The sequence below is a fragment of the Bombina bombina genome, chromosome 1 (assembly GCF_027579735.1).
Source record: "Bombina bombina isolate aBomBom1 chromosome 1, aBomBom1.pri, whole genome shotgun sequence".
NCBI classification, from domain to species: Eukaryota; Metazoa; Chordata; class Amphibia; order Anura; family Bombinatoridae; genus Bombina; species Bombina bombina.
Genome location: NC_069499.1, coordinates 684113911 through 684134044, shown reverse-complemented (window position 1 = coordinate 684134044; position 20134 = coordinate 684113911). Strand labels below are relative to the sequence as shown.

General features: G+C 36.6%; 1 protein-coding gene across 1 annotated transcript in view; it reads left to right on the top strand.

The window, feature by feature from the left end:
- The window catches only part of NRK (Nik related kinase), a 575538-nt gene that overhangs the window by 231564 nt on the left and 323840 nt on the right, over positions 1-20134 (top strand). The window contains exons 7-8 of the mRNA XM_053699167.1: positions 7548-7678; positions 19889-19943. Of these exons, the coding sequence (XP_053555142.1) occupies positions 7548-7678; positions 19889-19943 (186 nt within the window). The remainder of the gene's footprint in view (positions 1-7547; positions 7679-19888; positions 19944-20134) is intronic.

Sequence of the window (20134 nt, the reverse complement as noted above, 5' to 3'; positions counted from 1 at the left end):
TTTAGTTTTAAATAGGAATAATTTAGTTAATTATAGGAATATTTATTTAGATTTATTTAAATTATATTTGTTAGTGGGTGGTAGGTTTAGGGTTAGACTTAGGTTTAGGGGTTAATATGTTTATTATAGTGGTGGCGGTGTAGGGGAGGGCAGATTAGGGGTTAATAAATATAATGTAGGTGGCGGTGGGCTCCGGGAGCGGTGGTTTAGGGGTTAAATAATTTATTTAGTTGCGGCGGGGTCCGGGAGCAGCAGGATAGGAGGTTAATAACTTCATGTAGGTGGCGGGCGGTAGATTAGGCGTTAATAATATAATGTAGGTGGTGGTGGGCTCGGGGTGCGGCGGTTTAGGGGTTAATACATTTATTAGAGTTGCGGCAGGGTCCGTGAGCGGCGGTTTAGGGGTTAATAACTTTATTTAGTTGCGGGGGGGGGTCTCCTAAACATTTTCTACTCACATACACAGTTCTGTTGAATTCCCCTGTGCTTTACAAATAAATACATAAATGAAATAAGCAATTAATAATTACACTGTTTGCTGCCGATACTGAATGTTCTGCTACACAGTGACCGTCTATGTATTAGAATATCTTTCTACCATTATACCCTGAATATTCTATATATTCTCCCTGGTGTTGCTTGAAGGCACCACTGCCTACTAAAGGGCTAGATTACAAGTGAGGCACATTTGCCTGTGTACATGCGCACGTTAAATAACCAACCATTACAAGTGGCTGATTAATGTAACCGCAAGATAGTGGTTTCACTTTTCAGTAAGAGCAATTAACCAGAGGTCAGACCTCTGGTTTAAAATAAGAAGTTGCTCCAATTGCTTCCAAAGTAAAGAGGACAGTACATTAAAATAAAATATAAATATGAGCATCTTTTCATTTATTTTAATTTTAAAAAACTGCAGGAAGCATTTATAAGGGGTAATACACAAATTTTTACATAAATATATATATATATATATATATATATATATATATATATATATATATATATATATATATATACTGTATATATATATATATATATATATATATATATATATATATATATATATATATATATATATATATATATATAAAAGTATATACATATATATTTATTTATTAATTGCTGCCCAATGCTGCACGAATCACCCCCTGTGCTGTGCTAGGTTTTCAGCTGCCGGCATGAAAACAAGGCTCCCATTGGTGCTTATGGAAGCTCAACCGGGGTGAATTACATCATCAAATTCCACACATTCCTTTTTAACATGTGGGGTGCCATTACATAATATAGAGCATGCACACTCAGAGGTAGCAAATTCTGATAAGGTAGCAAAAAAGAACACCAACTCTATAATTGAACCAGGTAGGACTATGGGACCCAGGTAACATTTGACAAAGGCAGAATATAGACATATTTAAGCTAATATTGAAATCAATCTCAAATGCGCACATTTTTATTTTCTATTTGCAATGCCAATACCTTTACAGCATAGCGTTATTATGATAAACTTTAGATTATCTGTCCCTATCAGAGAAGTAAAGAATGGATACAATTATAAATTAGAACTTATTATATATTTTCAAAACATCACAATTTGTGTAATTGCCTATGGATTGCATACATACCTGCGCACTGTCTGCAGTGTTACCACGCGGGCCAACTTATGGACGTATCTTTTTACGTCCCATGCACAGTAAATGCTATAACTCTTCTAAGAAGTATTTTTCCTGATACATAGGTATTGCAAACATACTTTTATTCAGAATACTATAATAAATGCAAAAAATGCTTCTACTCAAACATCAAGTGTATTTCAAAACCAGTTCTATTTAAAACCCAAGATTTCATTTTTTGCCTAGCAAATCTAAGTCCTTGCACATTTAATGAGAGATCTTATATAATTCGGAAAGCATAATTAGATTGAAGCTGCCAACTATTTCTTGTTTCCAATCAAGCCAGCCTCTCCATTTTTATGAATCTTAGCATATGATTCACTTCCTTATATAACTGTAAAAACATACACGCCACCTGATTGAATTGCATTTTTACTTTTAGATCATTTTAACATGTATGTTTTCTGCTTAAAAATTTAAGCTTATACTCCGGCTTCTGCAGCTCAAAGCTCAAGAGATTTTAACTTGCTATGATAAAAGAAAATGTAACCTGCTAAAGAATGTCTATTACTCATCATTTAAATGTTACGTACAGTTGACCTAGCATTTAATAATATTATATCTGAGGTCAGAGAAAATCAATGCTCCGTAGAGCTTCACAAGCAGACAGGATGCACTGTGGTTTTTTTTGGCTGACACACCCATGTATCACTCAAGCCATAAAATTAGTCTAAATGTTTAACGCCCAGGATGTTTTTTGCAACTGAAAACCTCACATTAAGAAATGGTTACTTTATCTAAAATGATAATGGTTTATGAGAAATAGAATATATTTTGCAACAATCACCCTTAATTCAATTCACACATTTAGCAACTTATATTACTTATAAAAAAAATATCAAACTATTGCAGACATTTGTGTATAAAAACTTTTGCTGCTGCATTAAAAATTCAATGTATTCATATCAAATTCATCTGGTTTTTTTTTTAATTCATTTTCAAGAGGCCGTGTGAGTGTGCTGCAAATGCTAATGATTTGATACACGTGAAACACACACTTTACTGTGAAAGCCTGTTTTACTGCTAATTTTCTAAAAAAACGTGTTTACATGTGCGTATGTGTGTTGTGTATGGTGTGAGCGCTGTGTATTAGCCTGTTTTTACCATATTTTTTGTGTGAACATAGTATCATGTTGTTGTGAGTGTGTATGCTGTGCAGTGTGTATTTTTGTGTAGTGTGTGTGTAGTCTTTTTGTGACAAGTTTGTAGTGTTTGTATATAGTATGTTGTATGTAGTGTGTGTGTGCGCACACTGTTTATTAGCCTATTTTTACCTTATTTTCTGAGCTGTTTGCTTCTGCTGACCATTACTTATATATATCAGTAATATATCAGCATATATTAAATGTATATATTAAAAGTATTACTAACATTTTATATACTACACCTTTTTAAAACACCAGTATATGAAATGCACTGTATACACAGCAATTTGGTAACATTTGTAACACAGATATGCTATAATACAGAATGCTGCTTTTCATGATAAGCTGTATGTAATTGCAGTTGCAAGTTTTAAATTCACACTTTAATAAATACTAAATATCTCACTGATAGCATTTATTTGGATATAGAAAGAAGAATTCCTATAAATTTAAAAAGGACAGTTAAAGGGACAGTATACTGTAAAATAGTTTTTTCCTTAATGTGTTTACAATTGCTTTTTTACCAACTGCAGAGTAAAAAATGTATGAAAATTTGCTTTTTAAGGTTTATTTCTGTATATTAAAGCTCTGATTTTGTGTTTTGAAGCCACAGCCTAATAAAATAGGTTGAGCTTGTAGGTATAATCAGATCTCATTACTGTATCACATTGTGCACATATACCTGCTTCTTTATCTTATATCTGTCCTTAAAACAATCCCCAATACTTTGAGAGAACAATGGAAAATCAACATTTTATTACCTTATCTCTGCTATATCGCACTGGGAGTGTAATTTCTTCTGCTGGCTGTGTTTACAAAGCTTATCTATAGCTGGTACGCGCGGCCACAAACTTTCAGAATAGGTGGGGATACCACATGCTAAATTAACAATTTCAAATGCCAATATAAGGGTAAAGGAGCTACTTGTAAACAATTTAATACACTCCAGCAGGTAAAGTGGATCATTGGGAACAAATTAAAGGGGAGAAAATTTTTGAGTAAACTGTCCCTTTAAGTTACAATGAAAGTTTCATGGTTCAGATAGAATACACAATTTTAACCCTTTAATGACCACAGCACTTTTCCATTTTCTGACCGTTTGGGACCAAGGCTATTTTTACATTTTTGCGGTGTTTGTTTTTAGCTGTAATTTTCCTCATACTCATTTACTGTACCCACACATATTATATATCGTTTTTCTCGCCATTAAATGGACTTTCTAAAGATACCATTATTTTCATCATATCTTATAATTTACTATAAAATATTTTATAAAATATAAGGAAAAAATGGAAAAAAACACAATTTTTCTAACTTTGACCCCCAAAATCTGTTACACATCTACTACCACCAAAAAACACCCATGCTAAATAGTTTCTAAATTTTGTCCTGAGTTTAGAAATACCCAATGTTTACATCTTCTTTGCTTTTTTTGTAAGTTATAGGGCCATAAATACAAGTAGCTATTTCCAAACCATTTTTTTTTCAAAACTAGCGCTAGTTACATTAGAACACTAATATCTTTCAGGAATCTCTGAATATCCATTGACATGTAAATATTTTTTTTTTAGAAGACATCCCAAAGTATTGATCTAGGCCCATTTTGGTATATTTCATGCCACCATTTCACCGCCAAATGCGATCAAATACAAAAAATCGTTCACTTTTTCACAAATTTTTTCACAAACTTTTGGTTTCTCACTGAAATTATTTACAAACAGCTTGTGCAATTATGGCATAAATGGTTGTAAATTCTTCTCTGGGATCCCCTTTGTTCAGAAATAGCAGACATATATGGCTTTGGCGTTGCTTTTTTGGTAATTAGAAGGCCACTAAATGCCACTGCGCACCACACATGTATTATGCCCAGCAGTGAAGGGGTTAATTAGGGAGCATGTAGGGAGCTTTTTGGGGTAATTTTAGATTTAGTGTAGTGTAGTACAGTGATTTTTAACTTTTTTTTGCCGTGGCACACTTTTTTACATTAAAAAATCCTGTGGCACACCACCATCCCAAAATTTAAAAAAAATCACACATTGTAGCCTAATACAGCATATATATATACACATACACACAAACACACACATACTGTATGTATTGTGCTGTTATGCCATGCCTCCTACAAACTACCCCTGCACTGGGAGTAAAAAACAAGCAAAGTTTAAAAAATATGTCACACTGTTGTCAGTCTGCCGTGGCACACCTGAGGATCTCTCACGGCACACTAGTGTGCCACGGCACACTGGTTGAAAAACACTGGTGTAGTAGACAACCCCAAGTATTGATATAGGCCCATTTTGGTATATTTCATGCCACCATGTCACCGTAAATGCAATCAAATTAAAAAAAAACGTTGAATTTTTCACAATTTTAGGTTTCTCACTGAAATCATTTACAAACAGCTTGTGCAATTATGGCACAAATGGTTGTAAATGCTTCTCTGGGATCCCCTTTATTCAGAAATAGCAGACATATATGGCTTTGGCGTTGCTTTTTGGTAATTAGAAGGTCACTAAATGCCGCTGCACATCACACGTGTATTATGGCTAGCAGTGAAGGGGTTAATTATGTAGCTTGTACGGAGCTTGCAGGGTTAATTTTAGCTTTAGTGTAGAGCTCAGCCTCCCACCTGAAACATCAGACCCCCTGATCCCTCCCAAACAGCTCTCTTCCCTCCCCCACCTCACAATTGTCCCCGCCATCTTAAGTACTGGCAGAAATTCTGCCAGTACTAAAATAAAAGGTATATTTGGTTTTTTTTTAGGTTTTTTTATAGCATATTTACATATGCTATTTTGTAGGATCCCCCTTAGCCCCCAACCTCACTGATCCCCCACCAAACAGCTCTCTAACCCTCCCCGTCTGCCATAGCAGGCGCCATCTTGGGTACTGGCAGCTGTCTGCCAGTACACAGTTTAGTAAAAAAAGTAATCTTTTTTTTTTTTAAATGCCCTTTTCTGTAGTGTAGCTTCCCCACCAACCTCCCACCACTTGCACTTAGATTATTTAACAAATATTTTTTTATTTCCCATTTATTATAGTTATTTCCAGATTTTTTTTCTGTAGTATAGCGGTTCCCTCCCGCTCCCGCCCTGTGCACGCACCCGCCCGCCGCCCTCCGTGCACGCGTGCGCGCTTCCATGCGCACGCCCATCGGTCCCGCCCCCAATCCCGCCCCCCTGCACATTACACTGCGCATCGATGGCCGCCCACCCGCCTCCCAGGTCCGCTCCCACCCACCAACGATACCGGCCATCGATGTCCGGTGCAGAGAGGGCCACAGAGTGGCTCTCTCTGCATCGGATGGCCATTTAAGGTTATTGCAGGATGCCTCCATATCGAGGCATCACTGCAATAACCGGAAAGCAGCTGGAAGCGAGCAGGATCGCTTCCAGCTGCTTTCCACACTGAGGACGTGCAGGGTACGTCCTCAGGCGTTAACTGCCTTTTTTTTGAGGACGTACCCTGCACATCCTCGGTCGTTAAGGGGTTAAGCAACTTTCCAATTCACTTCTGATGAGGCCTATTTATCATATGTCTGTCGGACCTGATCCAACTGTGCGGATCTTGTGAGCTGCTGGTGCAATGCAGCCCCCTGCAGACTCGCGGCCAGCAGGGGGTGTCAATCAACCCGATCATATTCGATCGGGTTCAATTGCGGTGATTCCTGTCCGTCTCATCAGAGCAGGCTGACAGGGTTACGGAGCAGCGGTGTTTAGACCGCTGCTTCATAACTGGTGTTTCTGGCGAGTCTGCAGGCTCGCCAGAAACACGGGCCCTCAAGCTCCGTACAGAGCTTGATAGATAGGCCCCATTATCTAAATGTGCAACATCTTTTTATATGCATAGCTTCTGAGGCACCAGCTGACATTTGTCAGCAAAAAAACATCTTCTAGTCATTTGAATTTCAAACCAAGTGCTTTTGCATTGGGTCTTTATTATGCATTTATTGATTTTACAATTCTACTGTGCTTAGCGGTCCTTTAACAAAAACTAGCAATGTAGTCCTAATAATAATATACAACGTAATAAATATAATCACATTTTAAATACCAAATTGATAGATATAATATAAAAATCTAGATAGACTGTCATTTAAATGATTTTTGTAGGAATTTACAGTATTTTAGGTAAATTATGCAACAGCTCATCAAACAAAAAAAATGCAATGTTATAAAAAGCTGTCAATCCTCACTTTTCAGGCTTTTTATAGAATGTTGTGTTTAGACAGTGTCTTTACTGGTAATTAGTCATGCATTTATATTTTTTTTGGTTTCTTGATGATTGTGAAATGTTTCAGGTAAAAGCTAGAACTGCTTGATCGATTTGTATAAATACATAATTGATGGTTCCTTCAGAAAATGTGACATTCTTTTTATTTTGTTCTGCGCAAAGATGCTATTTTAGAATTAGTTACCCCCACACAGCAATTAGTCTGAATGGGCCATATGCTGGGAACGATCACATAGAAAAAGTGTTATGAATTATACTTGCATGCACATGTACAAGGGCTTTTGTTTGTGCCAAAAAATAGATCCTGCCAAATGTTCTGTTGATTTATTATACATTTTCTTTTCCTTTTATAATTGTATTCCCAACACACACACAAAAAAAAAAAAAAAAAAAAAGAATCCAAACACATTTGGCAAGAATGGTTTGCTGTATACATGTTCTTTATTTTGTCCTGCAAATCAAATGCTTGGCATTGCTTCATGCTTGTTTGTATTCACAGTTGATTTTGGTGTGAGTGCCCAGCTGGATAGAACCATAGGAAGACGGAACACTTTCATTGGGACACCCTATTGGATGGCACCTGAGGTCATAGCATGTGATGAGAATCCAGACTCAACATACGATTACAGAGTGAGTTTACCCAAGGCTGAAAGGAAGCGCACACAGGTCATATGAAAACAAAGGCATGCTTTGTGCTGTTAGTCACCTCCTATTCTGATAAACACAGAGCACAGTAGACTTTCCTATAGGAAATGTGCTGACTATGAAAATATCACTTCCTGTGCTGTAGTATTTGGTTGAGAAGATGTATTGTGGAAATATTTTCAACACTTCCTAAGGAATTAGAAAGTCCAGCTGTAGTGTAAATACAGATTCCATCGCAATGTTAATACTTTTGACATGTATACTCAGCCTTTGTAGTCGCTAATTCAAAGACGGGCATGCAGAGTAAATTATTTAGCTCATATTTTTCATTTATAATAAAGTTAATTGCAGCCATTTTGCAAAATGTGCAAAAGTATTTTAGTATCCACTGATTGATTATAGAGCAACTCATGTTCTAAACAAAACACGTTCGCCTCAGGGTGCAGCAATATAATATATAAATAAATTAAATATAAACAAGATATTTACAGTTCCTAATTTTTGTAATGCTTAAATTCTGATGAGGGTTATTAATAAATTACTATTTTGTGACTACTTGCCCATTTCATACACATTCTACAGCAGTTAATTTGCAGGAAACACTGGTCTGCTGTTCTCGTTCTACTTGAAACAATTCAGTAAAAAATAAAAATAGTAGAAATGCATAAAATAAAAAAATAAATTAAAAAATAAACTGCTGTATAGTCATAGAGCAGATCATTTTTTGACTAAGATTTAAATACATTAGGATTTCTGCACTACTGATATAATATAGAAGATAAATATGCTTGAAACTATTCATCTTCCTAAGACATGGAATTGTTGCCAGAGAGAGGCTGCAGCATTTGCTGCAGAGTGCCAGAACAGTGTGCAGAAAAGACAAATTTGAAATTCAAAAATACTTCTAATCAAATTTGAACTGTGCTATTTTGTAATACACAGGTGGAATTAAATATTTGTGATGAGGCCTTCTTTGATACTAAAAAGAATTTTTGCAGATGCAAGTATATTGGAAAAAACAGCTTCTAATCAAATTTTAAATGTACTGCATTACATTTCAAATTCAAATTTCTGTTACTTAAATAACACATCAGTTTAAAATAAAGGAAGTCATCTTTAATAAAAATTATATTCTGATGTCGCCAGAAACACCAGTTATGTAGCAGCTCTGAGGAGGTGGACAGACATCTCCGCAATTTAACCCGATAGAGTACGATCGGGTTGATTGACACCCCCCTGCTGGGGGCCGATTGGCCGCGAATCTGCAGGGGGCGGCGTTGCACCAGCAGCTCACAAGAGCAATGCTGAATACGGAGAGCGTATTGCTCTCCGCATTCAGAGAGGTCTGTCGGACCTGATCCGCACTGTCTCAGTCTCAAATGACAATGATTTTTGTTTTAGTAAGGCCTAATAAAAAATAAAATCTCACTAATATTTAAGTCAGTATTATTAATTGCTTTCATTGAAATTAAATTGTGCATTCTATATAATATTAAACAATTTTATGACTTTAAAAGAGTTTTCCAACTATTTAATGATGGTATATAAATTCAGTTAACACACAGCAAATTATCACTCCATGTCTGTGCTTAGAACACATTAAAATAGGAGCTCAATATGTCCGTTCCCAATTTTGTTTCCTCCCTGTTTTTGACATAGCACGTTTTGTAAAACAGTATATCGTAATATGACTTTTGAGCCTGTCACTTAATAACTTCACCTTTTGATATTACCCTACTGCATTTTAGTGCATTTTAAAGAAAAAACATTCGGCTAGATTACGAGTTGTGCGTTAGGGTAACGCTGATTTTTTACGCCCGCTGGTATTACGAGTCTTGAAGGTTTAGGGTCACTGCACACTTCTTTGGCCTTACCACAAAACGACTGACGTAAACTTTGTAAAGTCTTTTTTCTATGGGACTTCCATAGCGCCGGTATTACGAGTCTGTCCTGGGAGGCCAAAAAGTGAGCGGTACACCCTACTCTGTCAAGATCCCTAACGCATTTAAAAGTCAGTAGTTATGACCCCTAATCTGCCGCTCCGGACACCGCCGCCACCTACATTATATTTATGAACCCCTAATCTGCTGCCCCCAACATCGCCGCCACCTACATTATATTTATTAACCCCTAATCTGCGGCCCCCAATGTCGCCACCACCTACCTACACTTATTAACCCCTAATCTGCCGCCCCAACGTTGCCACCACTATAATAAACATATTAACCCCTAAACCGCCGCACTCCCGCCTCGCAAACATTAGTTAAGCATTATTAACCCAGAATATGCCGTCCCTAACATCGCCGCCACCTACCTACATTTATTTAACCCCTAATATTCCGCCCCCAATGTCGCCGCCACTATACTGAATGTATTAACCCCTAAATCTAAGTCTAACCCTAACCCTAACACCCCCTAACTTAAATATAATTTAAATAAGTCTAAATAAAATTACTATCATTAACTAAATTATTCCTATTTAAAACCAAATACTTACCTATAAAATAAACCCTAAGCTAGCTACAATGTAATAATTACATTGTAGCTAGCTTAGGCTTTATTTTTATTTTACAGGCAAGTTTGTATTTCTTTTAACTAGGTAGAATAGTTATTAAATAGTTATGAACTATTTAATAACTACCTAGCTAAAACAAATACAAACGTACCTGTAAAATAAAACCTAACCTAAGTTACACTAACACCTAACACTACACTACAATTAAATAAATTAACTAAATTAAATACAATTACCTAAATTAAATTAAATTAAATTAGCTAAAGTACAAAAAAAAACTAAATTACAGAAAATAATAAACAAATTACAGATATTTTACCTGAGCTCTTTTACCTGAAAAAAAAATACAAACAACCCCCCAACAGTAAAACCCACCACCCACACAACAAACTCCCCAAATAAAATACTATCTAAAAAAAACCTAAGCTCCCCATTGCCCTGAAAAGGGCATTTGGAAGGGCATTGCCCTTAAAAGGGCAGTTAGCTCTTTTGCAAGCCCAAAGTCCCTAACCTAAAAATAAAACCCACCCAATACACCCTTAAAAAAACCTAACACTAACCCCCTGAAGATCGACTTACCGGGAGAAGACTTCATCCAAGCTGGGCCGAAGTCCTCAACAAAGCCGAGAGAAGTCTTCACCCAAGCCGGGCGAAGTGGTCCTCAGGACGGGCAGAAGTCTTCATCCAGACGGCATCTTCTATCTCCATCCATCCGGCGCAGAGCGGATCCATCTTCAAGACATCCGACGCGGAGCATCCTCTTCATCCGATGACTAAAGACGAATGAAGGTACCCTTAAGTTACGTCATCCAAAATGGCATCCCTTAAATTCCGATTGGCTGATAGAATTCAGCCAATCGGAATTAAGGTAGAAACAATCCTATTGGCTGATGCAATCAGCCAATAGGATTGAAGTTCAATCCCAGAACACCCATGACTAAACTCAGGAGTGTTTACAAACATGAAGCAATTTACAGTCATGCAATGAAAGTGGTGATAGAATCACATGGGATTTTGTATATTGGAGATTTCTATATAACATCCAATTTAGAACAACAGCAAATCACACAGTGCTGCAATATATGGACATCAATTTTAGTGACCAGGCCAAAAGCAAACAACTGCATAGGGAACCTGTTATGTTGCTAGTGTGTGTCATTAGAAAGGTTATAGAAAGTATAGTAATTAACTAAATATTTTTTGTCCATACTTGTTTTGCTGGCCCCTGCTGTGTTAGAAATCAGCATGTCTGTCATTTTCTTCCTATGGAATTATCTGCCTTGCACCACAAGACTTTCCTTAAACAGCTTCCAGTGTTTCAGGTTTTCCCTGAAACTACATCTGCACTGACGGGCATGCAAACTATATTTACCTATTCTCACCCAAGGTCCCATCACCCTCTCTCAAGTGCCTGCTTGTACGTCCTTTAGCATTTAATCTCAAGATCTTATATGTCCTGTAGATCACCTTGTGTAAAGTTAGTGTACATCTGGTGGCAACTCATGGTTGGACAGGGTAACAAAAGATCAACAGAAGTCACCTCCTAGTGCAGCTTAGTTAAATACAAACTTCTCCAGATAGGTAAATTGAAACTCTAGTACTCACAAGAGAAGCAGCACTCAATTGTTCTTGTAGACACAGACTGTCCCAATTCCCTGTTAGGGGTTAATAACTCTCTGATCCTCCGTATTATCAATATGGGAATTTGAAGTGTACACCAATTCATCGTTAAAACATTATTAAAAGCACAAAACATAATAATAAATCAGAGGGAATATAACATATCCCTCAAGCAGGAGATCTATCTACAATGCGTATCTCAGCCGTGCTGGCTGTATCATCAGACGTCTGGCCAGGGTCACCTGCCTTTTATCATTCACGTTATTGTTATTATGCCATAGCATACACATGCACTAGCAAACATGCTCCTAGTAAAACGTACCACTAATCATCACAGGCTCTGTGAGTAGGTAAAAGCTCTAAATGGGCATAGGGGCGAATGTGTGAGTACATTATAAGCTATTAATGAAACAGTAACAGCCTCTAATGCTTCTGACCAATGCTGGAATGTACTGACTATAATGTCTATTTATATAATCGTATATTATACCCCATTCCATACCAAGCTTAAAGGGACATTAAACACTAAATACATGCTAGATAGAATGATGCATTCAAAGAAAAGATTAGTCCATGACTAACATGTAGATGCATTTTTTAAAGTTTCATTTCAGTTGTTTAAAAAGTGACAAAATAAGTGTAAAGTTTTAGTGTCTGTAAAACACTGGGAGCTGCCATGTTGTAAATTGTGTTACCTTCTCTGCTGTGGCCAATTAGGGTCAGTTATAAATAGGTCACTAGAGTGTGCAGCCAATGGTTGTGCTGGATTTAACAGTGTTCTGCACTTCCATTTCTAACAGGAACTGAAAAGCTCACAATTTCAGAATGGAATTACAGGCAAAGAGGACAAAATAAATAATGAAAGTATATTGCAGAGTTGTTTTATATATACAATTTATCATTTTATATTACCATCTCAAAGTGTTTAATGTCCCTTTAAATATTTCAAAATATTTTTGAAGCATTGAGTTTTTAATATGTTTTCATAAAATGATAATTTCATTTGCAAATGAATGTTTACATTTACTCTAACATAGTCTCACCTTTTAAAACCCATTAGGGTTTATTGTGCCTGATACATGGTAAAACAATAGTTCAACCAATAGATATATAGCAATACGTGGAGAGCAATCAATACGCTGGGTGCGGTCTTGCTCAAAGAATATCATACAATCTGTTATTAAAAATTTTAACCAAAGTATCTTAACATGTCCAAAACTTTTTTAGGGTGTCCTATACTTTTAATGGAGGGTGATATTAGCACATTTATTGTGATGAGTTAAATGTCGGGCTCATGTGCAAAATAAAATATTGCTTTAAATGTATTTTTTTTTTTCTGAGACCTAAAGTAAAGATTGTTTGTATAGCTAACCACAGGAAAATGCTATGGAAATAGTATTCAGACTTAGGGCTTGATTACAAGTGGCGCGCTAGCTGTTGCCCACGAGCGATAAGGCGTTTATCGCAGCTCTGTGTGCGTCAGAAAAATCACGCATTACAAGTTGAAAGTAAATGTGTGTGACCTCAGAGCTCTGGTTTACTGTTACACTTGGCTAAAAAGTTGAACAAAACATATGAAAACTACATTTAAAAGTACAGTTGCACTCATAATAACACTAATAAAAATTATTTAAAAAAAATTGCAATAAACAGGTGTACGTTTGTGTGACTATATATATTTGTGTATGCGTATATATGTATGGTTGTATGCGTATATATATATATATATGTGTGTGTATGCGTATATATGTATGTTTGTATGCGTATATATATATATATATATATGTGTGTATGCGTATATATGTATGTTTGTATGAGTGTGTGTATGTACATGTGAAATGTTTTATGCATAGGTTTAATTGAAATAGTATAGCACAGAACTAAATGAAGAAATCCACTACTTTTTTGCATTCCATCAGCTTAGGGATAAATCACTATCCAATGTAAATTTTACTGCCCCCCCCCCCCCCCCAGAAGTCTATTATGCACTTGTGTTATCCAACATGCAGATGTTAGCACTCATTAGATTATAGCTCAATAAAAAAAAATAACAAATCACATTTTGGACTTGAAATATGCACACTAAAATGGAAGTGGTGCCGATTGTGCTTAGGCGATTTTAATGCACCATACAATTACACTATTCTTGTAATCTAGACCAAAATGTTTTTGATTAATCAGTATGCACCAGTATGGGAGAATAGTGTTGGCTGCTACTCCATGCAGTTTCAAATCAACACACCAGAACATAAGGAGCACTTGCCAGGATGGTTACTCTGCTGTTAAAATATACTCTAATAAAATGCCCACTAATTGCAGGGGCGCCACGTGAAGATAACAAGATATATATTAGAATGTAATATGTATTAAAACAAAGTTCATATGTTAGTACAACAAAGAAAACAATTATTCACACGTCAAAGGGAACTCAGGAAGCTCTTCATTAATGGTATATTAGGGAGTAAATAAAAGAAGCGCCTCATAGTGTTACCCGTTTCTTAATTAACACACATGTAGGGAATAGCATAAAACCACTCACATTTAGGAGAGCCCCAAACAGTGCTAGTAGTGCAAATTGGATCCTCTGAGTCGTCTGGTAAGACTTGCCTCAAGTCAACTTGAACAGTCCCAGCCATATCCATTAGATAGGAGTACTGTGTAGATAGGCTGCAATATGTATCGGTTGCCACAGCTCTACTTGTATAAAAGCATAGCATCACATAGTAGCTTAATGTATAAAATACATTTATTTACATACAAAATGTCAAAGCAACACGTTTCTCAGTTTTAAACTGTTTCATAAGATTTTGATAACATGTTACAAATAGCTACTATATATTCACCACAAACTCTGTGTGTATGCGTATATATGTATGTTTGTATGAGTGTGTGTATGTACATGTGAAATGTTTTATGCATAGGTTTAATTGAAATAGTATAGCACAGAACTAAATGAAGAAATCCACTACTTTTTTGCATTCCATCAGCTTAGGGATAAATCACTATCCAATGTAAATTTTACTGCCCCCCCCCCCCCCCCCAGAAGTCTATTATGCACTTGTGTTATCCAACATGCAGATGTTAGCACTCATTAGATTATAGCTCAATAAAAAAAATAACAAATCACATTTTGGACTTGAAATATGCACACTAAAATGGAAGTGGTGCCGATTGTGCTTAGGCGATTTCAATGCACCATACAATTACACTATTCTTGTAATCTAGACCAAAATGTTTTTGATTAATCAGTATGCACCAGTATGGGAGAATAGTGTTGGCTGCTACTCCATGCAGTTTCAAATCAACACACCAGAACATAAGGAGCACTTGCCAGGATGGTTACTCTGCTGTTAAAATATACTCTTATAAAATGCCCACTAATTGCAGGGGCGCCACGTGAAGATAACAAGATATATATTAGAATGTAATATGTATTAAAACAAAGTTCATATGTTAGTACAACAAAGAAAACAATTATTCACACGTCAAAGGGAACTCAGGAAGCTCTTCATTAATGGTATATTAGGGAGTAAATAAAAGAAGCGCCTCATAGTGTTACCCGTTTCTTAATTAACACACATGTAGGGAATAGCATAAAACCACTCACATTTAGGAGAGCCCCAAACAGTGCTAGTAGTGCAAATTGGATCCTCTGAGTCGTCTGGTAAGACTTGCCTCAAGTCAACTTGAACAGTCCCAGCCATATCCATTAGATAGGAGTACTGTGTAGATAGGCTGCAATATGTATCGGTTGCCACAGCTCTACTTGTATAAAAGCATAGCATCACATAGTAGCTTAATGTATAAAATACATTTATTTACATACAAAATGTCAAAGCAACACGTTTCTCAGTTTTAAACTGTTTCATAAGATTTTGATAACATGTTACAAATAGCTACTATATATTCACCACAAACTCCAATCAAAAAATATTCTCTGCTATTAGATCACATTTGGATGCTGCCTCTGTAAATGTTGCAGGAATCAAATCTCCTGCAGAGTTACTAACTGATATAAGCAAGCATTGTAGCTGTAACATCCTGATTGTAACAGAAAAGCAAAATAGCTACATAAAATGTATGTCGCTGGTCATTAAGGGGTTAATGTATTCCATAAGCTTTCAAAACCCACAGGCTTCCCTTTCTGTATCTGAAGTAGAGATCTGTGGGTTCCTGAAAGGTTATGCAACACAAAATATTGATTTTATTGGTCCGTTAAAAGGTATCACAATTTACTAAAAGATTTAGACTCTAATGAATTAATGAAAAAGAGAATTTATAAACTAAACCATCATACACCATAGCATAGAGATGCTTGTTAACAATAAATGTAAGATCTAGTTTGTAGTAAGAAGAAGGAACATCCCTACTATTGTAATCTGCAGCTGGTTAAATAGCTGCAGAATATTCCCACTCGGGACAGACAATTCTAATTCTGTATTTTAGTTTGTAAAAAGTAAATGTGAATTTGCTGGTTCATTTTGAATAATAAACTAATAGTCTTACAAAAATAATTTTGATTATGCTGTTCCTGTATTTGAGGAAAGGAAAGTGGACAACTTATTCTTTAAAGAAGGTTTTCATAAAACATATTTTTTTGTTCTGTCACTTTTTCCTTTATTGAACTACTTCTCTCTTCAGTTCTATGTTGAACCTGTAATATTTCTGAACATTTCTATTAGTTACCTATGAATAATTGTTAAAACATTTCACTGTTAATGAAGTAATTCAAAAATAGCACTTATTTTCCAAATTAGAAAGAATATTATTTTTCAACAGCATCTAAGCATTCTGGATAGAGAGTTTAAAATGGATTAATTTGAAAATAACTAATTATGGGCTAGATTTAGTATAGAGCTATTTATCGCTCCCGCTTGTGCGTTAACTGCGCATGAATGAATTGTTTTGGAAATACGGGACCGCGTTAACGTATTGCCCCATAGAAATCAAAATCAACGCAGCAAGAAAAGTGGGGAAAAAAACACCCTACTCGCGCACAAACTCAGCATGAAAATATTAATATTTCACATTCCAATGTTCTTCACACAGCAGAATATTCTCTCTCTCTCTCTCTCTCTCTCTCTCTCTCTCTCTCTCTCTATATATATATATATATATATATACTGTGTATATATATATATATATATATATATATATATATATATATATATATATATATATATATATATATGTAAATATGAGTATACCAGGGTTTGGCTTTCCCTTCTATGTTCCTCATAAAGCAGACACACATGGTCAAATGCAACACGCCTTTAATACAAAATGTTAAGTGAAATGGAAGCATCATGCTACCGAAATTTTATGGAGTGATGGAGTAAAATATTAGCATTAACATTTACATTAAAGGCGTGTTGGATTTGACCGTGTGTGCCTGCTTTATGAGGACCGTAGAAGGGGAAAGCTGAACCTTGGTATACTCATATTTACTATTAAATAAGTATTAGCAGTGCACCTGGCAGTTGTATTGCATTGAGAGTGCTGATTTTATCCTATATTATAAAAGACAAGAGTTTGTCTGAAGCCGTCATGCGCAGTTCAGACAAACTCTTGCAGCTGATCGCACGCGCACCCACCCGACAGCAGCGCGAGGACCGGGCAGCAGAGCTGATCGCACGCGCAGGGGTGAAACAAAGGAGAGAGAGAGAGAGAGAGAGAGAGTGAGAGAGAGAGAGAGAGAGAGAGAGAGAGATACCCAATGTTAACATGTTCTTTGCTTTTTTTTGCAAGTTATAGGGCAATAAATACAAGTAGCACTTTGCTTTTTCCAAACCACTTTTTTTCAAAATTAGCGCTAGTTACATTGGAACCCTGATATCTGTCAGGAATACCTGAATATCCCTTGACATGTATATATTTTTTTTTTAGAAGACAACCCAAAGTATTGATCTAGGCCCATTTTGGTATATTTCATGCCACCATTTCACCGCCAAATGCGATAAAAAAAAAACAAGTTCACTTTTTCACAAAATTTGTCACAAACTTTAGGTTTCCCACTGAAATTATTTACAAACAGCTTCTGCAATTATGGCACAAATGGTTGTAAATGCTTCTCTGGGATCCCCTTTTTTCAGAAATAGCAGACTTATATGGCTTTGGGGTTGCTTTTTGGTAATTAGAAGGCCGCTAAATGCTGCTGCGCACCACATGTGTTTTATGCCCAGGAGTGAAGGGGTTAATTAGGGAGCTTGTAGGGAGCTTGTAGGGTTAATTTTAGCTTTAGTGTAGTGTAGTAGACAACCCCAAGTATTGATCTAGGCCCATTTTGGTATATTTTATGCCACCATTTCACCGCCAAATGCGAGCAAATAAAAAAAAAAACTTTACATTTTTCACAATTTTAGGTTTTTCACTGAAATTATTTACAAACAGCTTGTGCAATTATGACAGAAATTGTTGTAAAAGCTTCTCTGGGATCCCCTTTGTTCAGAAATAGCAGACTTATATGGCTTTGGCGTTGCTTTTTGGTAATTAGAAGGCCGCTAAATGCTGCTGCGCACCACACGTTAATTATGCCCAGCAGTGAAGGGGTTAAATTAGGTAGCTTGTAGGGAGCTTGCAGGGTTAATTTTAGAGATCAGCCTCCCACCTGACACATCCCACTCCCTGATCCCTCCCAAACAGCTCTCTTCCCTCCCCCACCCCACAATTGTTCCCGCCATCTTAAGTACTGGCAGAAAGTCTTAAGATGGTTTTTAAAAAAAAAAAAAAAAAAATAATAAAGTATTTTAGCTGTGATGGACCCCTGCCTTAGCCCCAACCTCCCTGATCCCCCCTCCAGCTCTCTAACCCTCTCCCCTACCTAATTACAGCCATCTTGGGTACTGGCAGCTGTCTGCCAGTACCCAGTTTGGCCCCAAAAACCCCCCAAAAAGTATTTTTATTTTATTTTTTACTTAAAAAACTATTTCTGTAGTGTAGCAGCCCCCCACAATACCCCCATCCCCACCCCCTCCCAGATCCTTTTATATTTTTTTAAAAAAAATTCCCTTTTTTTTCCCCTTTCTGCCCTCATTCATTGGTGTCAGTGTGGCTAATGGGTGCACGTGCACGCGCGCGCACGTGCACACTCGTGCATCGTGCACGCGCACATGCACGCTCACGTGCACACTCGCGCATCGTGCACGCGCGCGCGCACCCTCACACCCGGCACTATCGCTACCACACCCGTCACAATCGCTACCGTTGCAGAGAGGGCCACAGAGTGGCTCTCTCTGCATCGGAGGCTTGTAAAGTGGTATTGCAGGATGCCTCCATATCGAGGCATCGCTGCAATACCCTCAGAGCTGCTGGAAGCATTTGTGATCGCTTCCAGCACTCTGTTAGACAACTGACGTACCAGGTACGTCCATTGTCATTAACTGCTTGTTAATGCATGACGTACCTGGTACGTCAGTTGTCATTAAGGGGTTAAAGTCCTTTTTTTCTAATACCCGAGACTCATATCTTTTTTTTTATTATTATTTTATTTTTTTTATTATTTTTTATTCTTATTATGAGTGCAACTATACTTTTAAATGTATTTTTATCACCTTTTTGTCTCGCTTAGTTAACCAGAGCTCAGAAGTCCCGGTAATCATTCTAGTGTAAATCGAGATTGTGCTGATGCATTCGCATTTACTTTTAACTTGTAATACGAGCAGTTCTTTTGACGCACACAAACCACATATCGCTTGCGCAAATCAGTTAATGCGCCACTCGTAATCTGTCCCGATAACATTTAGCAACATTATACACTTGTCCAAACTTAACAAGTACTACAAAAACTCCATCAAGAAAAAATTATAAGATGGAGCTAACAAAATCTTAAGGAACCAGCCCCTGTTTAATTTAGTAATTGAGTCTCACTTGTTGCATTCCTTGTGAATTTATGTCACTTTTAGAGTTTGTGGAAAATCACTTCCTGTAGAATTTCTCAAAATGGATAATTCATTTCCTTTCAGTCTCATTAGGTTTCTCTAACTGGTACATACATAAAGTATATATAAAAGACTTGATTGGTTTAAATTGTTGTCTGACTATCTTTTTTATTGACTCCTCAGAGTGATCTTTGGTCTTTGGGAATAACAGCAATAGAAATGGCAGAGGGATCTCCCCGTAAGTAATGTCTAGATTCCTAATATTACCTATCTATTTCTAATATAAACTAATTGCATGAGATCAATATCACTCATGATTTGACAAGGAGAGCATCATCTCTCTTATAAATTCCTGGGTTGTAAAAACTGACTGTCAGCAAGAAATTATTATATTCAATTACAAATGCCTAGGGTCACCATATAGTATAT